The sequence below is a fragment of the Haliaeetus albicilla genome, chromosome 3, assembly GCF_947461875.1.
Source record: "Haliaeetus albicilla chromosome 3, bHalAlb1.1, whole genome shotgun sequence".
Taxonomy (NCBI): Eukaryota; Metazoa; Chordata; class Aves; order Accipitriformes; family Accipitridae; genus Haliaeetus; species Haliaeetus albicilla.
The window spans coordinates 9,848,678-9,861,183 of NC_091485.1; the positions used below are offsets into that span (position 1 = coordinate 9,848,678).

The 12,506-nt window shown below is 39.9% G+C and overlaps 1 protein-coding gene across 5 annotated transcripts in view; it reads right to left on the minus strand.

Annotated features, from left to right (window-relative positions):
• Window positions 1–12,506, minus strand: part of AHRR (aryl hydrocarbon receptor repressor) — a 133,830-nt gene that overhangs the window by 6,221 nt on the left and 115,103 nt on the right. For all 5 annotated transcript variants that reach the window (XM_069778788.1, XM_069778787.1, XM_069778786.1 and 2 more), the window contains 7 exons: window positions 12,306–12,336; window positions 6,457–6,478; window positions 5,817–5,841; window positions 4,854–4,892; window positions 3,345–3,446; window positions 2,042–2,147; window positions 614–1,603 (listed from right to left, as the gene is read on the minus strand). In XM_069778788.1, coding sequence (XP_069634889.1) covers window positions 614–1,603; window positions 2,042–2,147; window positions 3,345–3,446; window positions 4,854–4,892; window positions 5,817–5,841; window positions 6,457–6,478; window positions 12,306–12,336 — 1,315 coding nt within the window. The remainder of the gene's footprint in view (window positions 1–613; window positions 1,604–2,041; window positions 2,148–3,344; window positions 3,447–4,853; window positions 4,893–5,816; window positions 5,842–6,456; window positions 6,479–12,305; window positions 12,337–12,506) is intronic.

Below are 12,506 nucleotides of genomic sequence, written 5' to 3' on the forward strand. Positions count from 1 at the left end.
GCTATAAAGTAGCATATGCCCACCTCCCTTTAAATCCCTCGTATAATCTATTTCCAAAGAAGAATCTTTTATTTTGAATAGTGTATCACTATTTTTAATGTTAGGGAATGTTTCTACAATAATTGGAAAAAATAATTTGTCATATAACAAACCAGCTCTTTAATAACATTTCTCTTTTGTTATCCCAAAGTGTTTGATCCCTTTGGAGTACTTTCATCTATTATAATGCCATCCAAGTTTGGTTCTGCATGCATTCCAATATTTTTTTTCTTTACGCCAATACATTCCCTCCCCATAGTTGTCATCCCAACAGTACAAACTCTGATCATGATATAAGATGCTAGTTAGCAAGATGACCTAGGACAAACCTTTCAACTCAGGAAATTTTTGTGCTATCAAAATTTCCTCCCACTCACAGCTCTATTTAGCTGTCAAGAGGCAAAGTCTCCTCAGAGAGGCAATTAACACCATTCCTCAACTGATACGGATGTTGAGCAAAATTAACTCAACTCTGCTGAACAGGGCATACTATCTCTGCAACACACAATCTGCTTATGTTAAAGCAACTATGTTGATGTAACTCATTGTACATGAGAACTAATCACAATCTTACTTTGAAGTGCTGGATAATATGGAGCCAACTGTTTGAGCATCCTGGTCATTGTAGGTACATCCTTTCCTCGTAGTCTATTCAAAATGTTGGGAGTGAGACCAACAGAATCTTCATCAAACATCTTATCTGAGCTTCTGAATTGCTGGTAATCTCTGTACGAACCACTGCCTGAAAACGAGTACTGATGTGAACTCCAATCACTCTTGTAGCCTGACTTCTGATGCCTGAATCCCTGACACCTAGATTCCTGGTTCCAGCTAGATTCCTGGTTCCAGCTAGATTCCTGGTTCCAGCTAGAGCTCTGATGGTTCCAGCTAGAGCTCTCATGATTCCAGCTAGAGCTCTCATGGTTCCAGCCAGAGCTCTGATTCCAGCTAGAGCTCTGATTCCAGCTAGAGCTCTGATTCCACCTGGAGCCACCTCTTCCTGATACAGCAGAATTTGCAGAAGATATACAAGTATTCACAGACTCATCATTCTTGTAAGAGGAATAGCTTTGCAAAAGATAGTTTGTGGAATATCTTCCAGATGAAGCATATGAGGCAGAAGAATTGGGATAGGATAATCTTTGATCACTTACACTTCTTGCTTTTGTACACGCTTGTTGACTCCTCCAGTTTGTACTTTCCCCGCCACACAAGATTCTGTTATCAGGGAGCTTACTTCCTCGCACATCGTTGGACATACATTCTGCTGAGTACTCACTCACTGGACTTGTCTCATAGGAAGCGGCCCCACCAGCTGAATTACTGCCAGCAGCAGATCGGCTGAACTGTCTCAGCCATTCGCTGATACCACTGGCAGGACTTCCAGTCTGAAGAGCAAAAGAGTCCCTGAGCGCAGACATCATTGCAAAGTCATTAGATCTTAGTCCATAGGAAGATGATCCATCATCTGTTTGGTAAGTGTATGAGTTAGCAGGAGCAAAAGAAGCAGCTGCAGAACACTCTTCATACTGAGACAAAAAACCTTGATTCCAGTTAGAATTTCCTGAATAAATAAATAAATAAATAATTGGCACTAGAAGTTGGCAAAATACTAAAATATCAACTGAAAACACAACTACTTTGAGGTTTTATGAAGTGTTCTTCTCCTGTTCTTTTCCCATTTCCTGCCTTTACATCTTGCCTGAGTCCAGCATTTTTTCACCCAGAAATCCTCATGTTAAACAGGTTAGGAAAGGTTACTGCTTGGATTTCCAATAACCGTTACTGCTGTAATACTATTCAGTGAGACAGAAGTGTTCTTAGAGAGTCAAGGTTGAAGTCATTAAGGCTTCAGAAAATATTATCCTGAACTGACTCGGAGGGGCAAAGACACACAGTACTCTAGCAAAGAAGCACTATGGCTGGCTATAAAAGTAAATTTTCACAATCTATGCAGTATTAAGAGTAGACTTAAACTAGGAGAACAAAACATCTAAATTACCTTTGGATTTTCCATATGGCTTATACTGTTTTGGGATGCTTTTCTTTCCTGGAAATTCATCCTGAGATATTGACATCAGGGGCCTCAGACTGTTAGTATAATTAACCTAGATAAAGCAAAAGGTCAGAATGTCTGTTTTTAAACTGAAGTGTTCAGCATTCTAAAAAAAAAAAATAGCGAGTTCCCCATAGAAAGCAGAACAGCAGAAAGCAGAATTAGCAGAATACAATTTTAGGTGACAGCAAACTCCATATGAAGGATGTGTTGTTTTGTTGTTCACAATTACCATATTAAACCACAATTTTCAAAAGTATTATTTGGAAGAGGTATGTGTCTGGAGAACAGAATAAGGTGTCTGGGGAAGACAAATGTCACCTGTTTCAAATTACTTTATTGCCCCATATCCCTCAACATCACCTGCCTGAAATATAAAACTGGTACATATGCAAATCCTGTCTCTAGCTGGGGAATGCAGAATGGAAGGCTCAGCTACCACCTGAGATTAAGCTACGGCAAGAATTTTTGACTAGCTCATGAGAACTGCATTATATTCAAATGCATGACATTTCTGAAAGTGTAGCATTCAAAAAGGTGGTGGTGGCATTTGCACAAAGACAGTTACCATAGCTCAGCTCACATGGAATATATTATTAATGCCTAAGAAACCAGTCTGAAATACCTTTCAGAAAAACACATGCTGAATTTTGTGAACCAGTAGCTGCCAGAGGTGATGAGTCATTTTTGTACACATTCTGGTCCTTCTTCAGACCCTTTTTTCTACACGTATTCAATTTTTATGCAAAGAAGCTATGGAGGTTTGTAAGGGCCCACAGAAAGACAGGAACATCTTGCGTTACTTAGTCTTAACAGATTAAAGCTCTCAATTGGGAGCAGAGCTACAAGTCACCAGAAAAAAAGACTTATCTACATGCCCACAAAAAAAAGAAGTGACACATCTGGGTAGCAGTTAAAGCCTGATTAACCTTAGAAGAAAAGCTATCAAGCAAGGGACCAGCTGCAAAGGAAGGATGACAACCAGACATCATGAAGCAAAATAGTGCCCCAAATGGGAAGAAAGCATGCAAAAGAAAACCAAAACAGATGAAAAACTAACAGAAGTGTGCCAGGCAATTAATGTATTTGGTACTTAGAAATTGCAAAAAAAAAAATTAAAGTATATTTAACTGGGGGGTTTTGACCTATGCCTGAACTATTACAGTTTGGCAGGGTGTTAACACAATGAGTTCAACCACTCCTTTCGTCCCAGTGGTAAAACAACTCTGGTCAAGGTTAAGCTACTTACTGCTGCTTTCTTTTCACAAAAGGCCTTCAAAGCTTCTGTGAGTTCCTGCGTAATATGAACAACAAGTGTTGCTTCTGAGTCTGAGGTGATGTGAAAAGTCTCCTGTGGAAAAACATGGTTAGAATTGGTCATTAGGATGCCAAAGGTCATATACACAAACAGATCAGAGTTATACTTTGATTTTGGTATAACTAAGTTTATATGATTAGTTGATATAGAAGACATACATAATATACATGTACACACACACATATGAAAAAATAAAATTGTGAACAGAATTATGGCCTGATAAAAGGTAAAACATAAACTTGGATGTCTGTCCCACTCCCGTACTGTGAATCATGAACATTTTGTTGCAGATGGAGAAGGGCGCAAGTCCTAAATTTATGTTGTCTGTGTAGAAAGTTGAATAAGTAGTAAGCTTCAGCACCATCAAATGCCTTTGATTCCCCCATTTTATTAACAAAAAGATGAAAGTTTCCATTATAATTTTCCTATGTGTAATTTTGGCAATAAGAGATACCAAAAGATACCGATACAATTCTATAAAGCACAGAACAATTATGGCTACCTGTCTTTTTAATATCCAAAGAGACTGATTACCAAGTAGATCAATTTATAAGTTATTACAGTAAGTTGAAAGAATATAGACAGTCTGCTGTAAGGAATATAGCTGTGATTCCTGCAGGTAAAAATCAATTAACTGTCTACCAAGCGTTTTTGGTAGTTTACGGATTATCGCCAGACTTGCTTTTTCTCTACCTCTTCCTAAAGTCACAAGTAACCACAGTTTAAAAGAAGAAAAAGAAGAAAAACTGAAAGAGAAAAAAAATCTTTTCAGCTGGTAACAAAGTATACATCTCAAAACTTCTAGTTGTGATTTCAGTGTATAAACACAATTTAGACTCAAATGAAATTTTGTAATTGCCTTAGCTACAGAAGATGACTTTCATGGAGTAAAATGGTGAATATAAATGGTCAGATATTTTCACAACGTAAGCCCAAAAGACAAACCGAGGCTTGCTATGCCACTCCTAACAGCAACTGAACTGATAAAACTTCCCCACTCCAATGCCAGCAGCTGTGCTTCAGGATCACCCAGTTTCACTCGGCTGTCTGGTTCTGCAGCAGCAGCACTAGCCACAGCATCGCAGGCAGCGACAATCCCATCTCCTTCTCATCAACAATCCCATCAGATATGGGCAGCCAACAGCACTTCAGCAACATCAGTGCTGCCAACACTGCTTGTCAGGGTGGCTCCTCAGCAAAGGGAAGAATGATCCAGAGAACAGGTAGGGAGCTTGCATTTAATCCAGCAAGTTGTTCTGAGCTGACATTATGCTACAGCTGCACTAGCTTTTCAAAGAGCAGAGTCCATTAAAATAGAACTCAGAAATTAATGTTGTGGTTAAATGAGTTTGATCAGTAATCAGAGGCTCCTTCACAATATTCATTGCATCACACTCGTGAAGCTGCACAACTCTTATCACAATTATTTTACATACATACCAAGAACTCTAGAGCTTTCTGTTTCCGAACAGGATCATTCTGTGGGATTGTAGAATGGGGAAGAGAAATTAAAAGACTGAATACTACAGTATTTGTTGCATCATCTTGTACAAAACAAGACCTTTTAATCTTTTCTCCAACAACAAAAGTCAACACAAAGAAAAGATAGTAATTTTAGGTCACAGCCATAAACATATAACGTTAGAGCCTCAATAGCAATTAGGAAGCAGCTACTACAAATACAACTGCTTTACTTCCAATACCAGGAAGAACACATTTCACATCTAAGCTACATACCTACAAGAGCCATCTTTCCCAGGCTTTCCTCACTCAGGTCCAACCTCATGTTTAAAAAAAGTCAAGTGCCCAGCTGCATCTAGCATAGTACCTGACCACCCTGAGGCCTAAAAGAGCAAGATATCACCACAGAATACATCAGATTGCAAAACAACCTCTGCTACTAAGACAAAAATGAGGCAGTTCTCAGTGTTTGTGCCCTGTGCTATTCAGGACCAATACTTAAGAGATAATTTTGAGTTTCACCTTTGAGTTAGAAAAAAGGATTGTAAATCTTTAGCTATATCTCAAGATTTAAACCAAACCTTCAGTATAGAATACCTCTGATCTGAACAGAGGCAAAACAGAGTGGTAGAGACTGCACCACAGGTTGGGAGACCTGGCCTGCAGACACTGGGTCTGAGACTCTCAGTGACTTTGAATAGCAATTTCGAATAGCAATTATGAGAGCTAAGGTGGATGAGCAGCCTGATGTACTGTATCCATTTCCCCTCTGCTGTGATGAACACAAAACTGTGGTCATTAGGTCAATTATTTTGCTTCTGCAATAATATTAGTAAAAGAGCAAATAAAGCCAAAAAGTAAAAGTTTTTCAGAAAAATTAAAAGCAAGCATAAGGAAACTGCTAAAACATACGACACTTGCAGAATTACTACCTCTACATACCTCATGCTTACAGTAATCTTCCCGCCTTGAAAAGAAAGAAATGACAAGATTAAGATGCATTCTAAAGATTACTAAAAAGTTAGGTTTACTCATAGTATCTAGAATCAAAACATTTCAATTTCCAAATTTGTATCACTTACCAATACAGAACATCTTTTTCTATGGCATATTCAAAATACTATTATTTCTTAAAGGTCCTTATTCTGACTGACTCTCAAAGAGATCAGTAGTACTAATGAACTTCTTTACAGATCAGCTAAAGGAGATGACTAAAGTAATGGTGGTTTTTTTCCTTCCTCTATGAACTGAGGTGCCTTTTATACAATTACTCAGGCAATGGCACCCTAAATAAAGTGGTAACAGCTTGAAATTTGAATTGCAGTATCTTTTTGTATGAGTACATCACACTGCTACTGAACTGCCTAACCAGGGCAATATTTCAAAAGCCATCGCTACTATTTCCTCATGGACGGGAAGGAACAATTTACACAAAAGGAATAAGTACAGTGGAAAGACAATATAAAATATTTTCCCCATACGTGATGATGTTTGTTACAGAAAAATAGATCTATTTAATAAGTAAAGAGATCTCAAAAAAAACCAAACTCTTTTGATTCCCCTGTGGGGGTAGTATTCTCACCTTGCTTTCTTCTTTGATGGGGCTAGAAAATTAAGAAGAATTATTAGCAACATCACAGGGTTTCTACCATATTACTGCAATAGAAGCATTATACACACAGAACAGTTACTGGCCCTGAAGTGGCTGCAGTTTCTTTAAAGGGCAGGATTCAGCAGCTTAAACCTAGGCACATACTGTCATTTTAGAAACCACCAGGCATCCTTGATGAAAGGTGTATGGAGACTTGTGCGCTAACAGCATTTATGCTCAGGCAGCTGAATCCCACACAAGAAGTCAGTATGGATTGAACTGAGGTAGGCATGCCTCCTCTATGCAAAAAAGTGAAAAGGTTTGGTTGTTTTTTTTCTGTGAACACACCAGTGAACCTCAAAGCTGCATGTATGATAGCTGAGTCTCCAACAAGAAGCAATGGAGATTAGAATGTCTCATCAGCTCTCTTGCGAGTACAGTGTATAAGCATGAGGAAGGAGGGAAAGCTCAGTAAAACAAGGTAGTCTAAGACAGTAGCTATGCTTCAGAGAATCAGGTACTGCATGGTACATAACTTATCACTTCTTAAGTATTTATGAGCAACAGGACAAGTAATAATTCTCAGGACAAATGACATCTTTGCCCCTACAATATGAGGCTGAAAGACTTGTGTTACTGTTTTAACCACCTGATGTTGAAGACATGCTGATGAGCTGCAACAAGAAGTTGCATTGTAGGTCCCAAAGTTTTCCAAATGTCAGGAAAGAAAAGGACTGCCACCATTTCACAGAAGATATACAATGAATTAAGAATCATGGAAACATAGGATGAGAGGGACCTCTGCAGGCAGAATGATGGAATCATAAAAAAACTTAGGTTGGAAGGGACCTCTGGAGGTCATCTAGTCCAGCTTGAGAGGTAAGAGAAAAGCACCACAGAGGTGGTAAGTAACTGAAATCAAACAATTAACTGTAAGATGAGGACACTGACAATTAGAATAATTTTCCTTCAATTATTCAATTTGTGCTGTCTTTCCAGTAAGCCTCCAAAATCCTCCATTTGAAAATAAGATGGGTAGAGACAGGAGTGCTACTCAGTGGTTGGAAACTTCACCCTACTCAAGCTAACACTGAAGTTCTGCTCACTTTGACAAAGACTAGCCTCAAGATTAGATCAGGCTGCTTAGGCCCAAGTCCAGCTGAGTTTTATAAGTCTTCAAGACAGCAGTTTCCCACCTCTTTGGGCAGGCAATTTCAGTGCTTGACCACTCACTGTGAAGAACTTCCTGAATGTTCAATCAGCATTTCCTTTATTGCAGCCTGTGAACGTGGCTACTTGTCCTTTCCCTGTGCACCTTCTTGAAGTCTGGCTCCTTCTCTGTAGCCATGGTTTAGGTAGCAGAAGACAGTAATTACATCCCTTCCCTAGCTGCTGCCTTCTCCAAGGTAATCAAACCTAGCTCCCTAAAGTTGTCCTCCACATCATATGCTCTTGTCTCCTCATGATCTTTTGTAGCTGGTGAGTCCTCTACTGACTCTTTCTCATGTACACAGGACACAGTATTCCAGAAGCAGCTTAATGAGTCCTTAACAGAAGGGAATAAGCAATTCCCTTTATCTGCTGGCCACACTTTTGCTAATGCCGTCCCATATGCTATTGGCCTTCATTGCATCAAGAATACATTGCTGATTCATGTTCATACTGTTGTATATCAAAACCTGCAGGTTCATAAGATTTGCTCCCTAGCCCAATAGTATCCAGTCTGTATCCAGCAGGGTGTTGCTCCATCCCAGGTGTAAGACTTCACACGTACCTTTCGCTGAACTTCAGGAGATTTCTGACAGCCCATCTCACCAGCTTGTTGAGATCCCTCTGAATGGCAGTCTTGTTCTACCACATACCAGGCATTCCCCCAGTTTGACATTAACTGCAAATTTGACAATGGTGTACTCTACCCCATTATCCAGGTCATGAATGAACATGTTAAACAGTCCTGGCCCCAGGAGAAACCACTGGGGAATGCCACTAGTAACTGGCCAACACACTTAAAATCACTGACAACTACTCTTTGAGCCTAACAGTTCAGCCACCTTTTATCCACCCTGTAGGCTTACCTTATCTCTCCAGTTTGGTTATAACATGGGAGACTGTGCTGAAAGCTTTGCTAAAGTTAAAATTACATCCATCCTTCTTCCCCTGTCCACAGAGCCAGCCCATGTCATTGCAAAATGCAATCAAGCTGGTCAAACCCACTTTGTCCTTGGCAAATCCACACTGGCTCTTCCCAATCACCTTCCTGACCTTCACACACCAGTAAATCACATCCATGAGGACTTGCCCCATAATTTTTTATAAGGTCTGGGACAGCATGTAGCCCTGTTTTACTTTTGAAGATAAGCACATTTGGTTTTTTTCAGGTCCCCAAGGAACTCCTCTGATCACCATGACCTTTCAAAGACTTTCTGAGGGAGCAGACAGCTCCCTCAACACCAGAAGCATCCCTTTTTGTCATATGGCCTTGTATATGCTCAATTTGCTCTTCCCTAAACTGATCCTTCTCTACAGTGGTTAATGCTGTTCTCTGCTAAACTTTACAACTACGCACAAAGATCTGAGAGCAGACCTTCTCAGTAAAGACTAAAGCAAAGAAAGCTACAAATATCTCAGCCTCTTCCATGTCTTTCATCACCAGGCTACTTGCTTAGCAGCAGGCCCACACCTTCTTTTGCTGCTGTCACACCTGCAGAAGCCTTCCCATTGCCCTTCATATTCCTTTCACCTCCATGCAAGCTTTGCCTTCTTATTTTTACCCCAAATATATCTGCAATACTTACACATTTCTTCTTGGCAGCCTGCCTCTGCTTCTGTTCTCTGAATGCCTCCTTTTAGCATTTAAGAACAGCTAGGAGTTCCATGCTCAAACACACTAGCCGCCTGCTATGCCTGCCCATATTCCTGGACAGCAGAATGGGTCATTCCCGTTCTTTGAGGAGGTTCTCCTTGAAGACTGATTAGCTCTTTTGGGCTTCTTTTCCTTTCAAAGCAGTCTCTCAAGGGATCCTGACTACTAGTTTTCTGAAGAAGCTTAAGTCTGTTCTCCTGAAGCCCAAGGTCATTAGTCTGATACGTAACTTCCACATTCCCCAGAGGGTTTTAACCCGTATCATCTCATGATCACTCCAATTAAGGCTGCCATTGACCATCACATTTCCTGACTCTTTTCCTTCTCTGTGAAATACTTCCTCTTGTTGACTCATCCAGCATCTGCATGAAAAACTCCCTTTTGGATTGTTTGCAACTTGCTATTCTGCTTTTCCAGCAAAAATCCATCCCCCCAAAACTGGGACCTCCAGTTGGGAGGTTTCTTCCCATCATGTAAAGACAGCCTTGCTACAGACCGCCTGTTCAAGAGGGGCAGACATCTACCATGATGTTGTTCTTGTTGGCCTTCCCCCTAGTCCTGACCCACAAGATCTCAACAACCACCAGCCATGGCTCTACACAAAAAAGGCGCTGTTGCATCCAGCACTTCTACTGTCATCTTCTATGCCATCTTTCATAAGGAGCCCATATCTATCCATTACAGCACTCCAGTCATACAAACTATTGCATTACATCTCTGCAATTCTGATGGCATCAGCTCTGTGACCACACAGTAACTTCCAGTTCCACCATCTAGTCCGATCTCTCCCTTGAATCAGGACTACTGCCAACAGAAGAATCTAGTTTTGTATAGCCAAGTCTTGAAAACCTCTGAGGATGAAGAGTTCACTACCTACGGATAACCTTTTCCAGTGCTATACTACCCTCTAGGAAAGAAGTTTTCCCTTGAGTTCAGCCTCTCGAGCTGCCATCTGTGGCTGCCATCTCTTGTTACATTGCCTACAATTACCAACAACTTTGGCTTTATCATCTTTGTAGCAGTCTACAGATGCTTGAAGGGCAGTTATAAGATTCTAAGATCACCCCCTACCCTCCTCTTTCCCATTCTAAACAAGCCCAGCTGCCTCTAACCCTCATCCTAGGTACATGCTCTTGACACCTGAGAATCTTCATAATCTTCTGCTGGACCATCTCCAATTTCTCCATCTTCCCCTTAAACTAGAAGGAACAAAACTGGACACAGTATTCCAAGTTTGGTCTTACCAGCATCAAATAGTAGGGGATAAGACTGTTGTTCAGTCTGCTGCCTGTGCTCCTCCTGAAGTATCACAATATGAGATTTGCCTTACGTGAAACGAGAGCATTCTCTTGGCTCATATTCAGCTTGGCATCCACCATAACCACCAAGTCCTTTTCAGCAAGACTGATCAGTCTGTCACTTCCCATCCTGTACTGACACATGGAATTACCACTTCCCCACTGAAGATACAGACAAGCTTCTCCAGGTATCTGCTACAACTTCAAGGAAGCAATAATTCAATCTGAAAAGCCTATTCCAAAATAGCAAAGTAAATCTCTGGACTTATTTCCAGTTTGCTGCTGTATTCTGTAGCAGCATTAAGAGTAGTTTTTAGAAAGGAAAACAAAAAAATGATGCAGGCAGAATTCAGAGACTAAATTATACCAGAACTTGTATATATAGACACATAAAAGAAAACATATCCTTATCTTATTTTTGCATATGATCTCTGCAGCAGCCAAAATTTGGTGTTTATGTCTGTTTTGCCACTTGCAAAGTAGTACATGCCACCAAACAGCCTTTCTTAATCATATCGTCAAACTCACTCTTGCTTTCAGAAGGGAGCTTGGAAGCTGGAAGTCATTCTCTGCCAATATGATCTAAAGACACACAGCTGCTAAACCAGTAGGCGTTATTTTCTTTTTTTGGAATTCACTTGATATTGCCCTTACCACCTAACCAAAGCAAACCTTAATACTGAATGACACAACGCGTTTGCGGCTAACTTCACTCTTGTCTGTTCCTCCAGTTCTTCATATCATGTAGGACTAGGTGGGATCACTCTTTTTGATGTTCTAGTTTGATATCTGAGCATGTCCTCCAGTTCTACAGAAGTCAGTAAGTGTTGATGTCAATTTACTCTGAACTGAGAATTACTGAGCTAGATTACTGGGTCACATTCCCTCTTCTTTACAAGAGAGACAAATGGAGCTCAAAAAGGGTCTCTGCCACCTTGTTTTGCAGACCAACATTAAAAGGTACAATCCACAGAAGCCACCAATGATCAATCCAAAAGAAGCACTGCTATGGTAGGCACCTACAGCAGGATTCACACTGACAAACGCTTTTGATCTATGCAACCTTCACCCATTTCAATCAAACCTACCTTGCCACTGATATTAATATTAGGGTCAAAAGGTAGCAAGTAGGTATTTCGTCAGGTTGGCATTGTTAAGCATCAAAGCACATCTACAGTAACAAAGGACATAACTCAAACATACTATATGAGGGAAGATGCTGTTTTTATGTTTGAGGGTTTGATTTCCGTTGCTTGTTTCAATGCACTTGCTAAAGAACTGTAACTTCCACTTTTACCAGTGATTCAGCATGTATGTCTTTTGATGACTGAAATGAGGTGGAGAAGGCTTTATCAGCTTATTCAGAGAAACCCATCAAATACCATTTTTCCATACTTTTTCCACTTTCCTTGATTAGCAAATTACTAGTTAATCTAGTTATCTTAAATACACCCAGAACCAAGCAGTTTAAAAATGTCTAAGAAACACTGCATGACTAGCAATTCCCTTCTTCCCTCATTTCGAATTCACAAAAACTGGAAAATCTCTGAAAACATTTTGTGCTATTACAAGCTGAATGTTTTAAATCAGTCAAACCCTTTGAGTTCAGCTACTAATTCAAATTAGGCCAAATATTAATTACGTCATATCTATTACATTCAAGTAATTCATAGACTTACGTGAGGTACTTGGTCTTACGTAACCTTCGATCTAGGGATAGAAATAGTTTCATATTAGATTTTCTGATCAAAATTTCCTAACAGTCTCTAATGCAACTGCCTTTAGAAATAGAACAAGTACTTTTATTATCCCAGCGTAATGTAGCCCATAATTTTGTAAGTACATAATCTGCTAAATATAAATGAAATTTGAGACAAAAT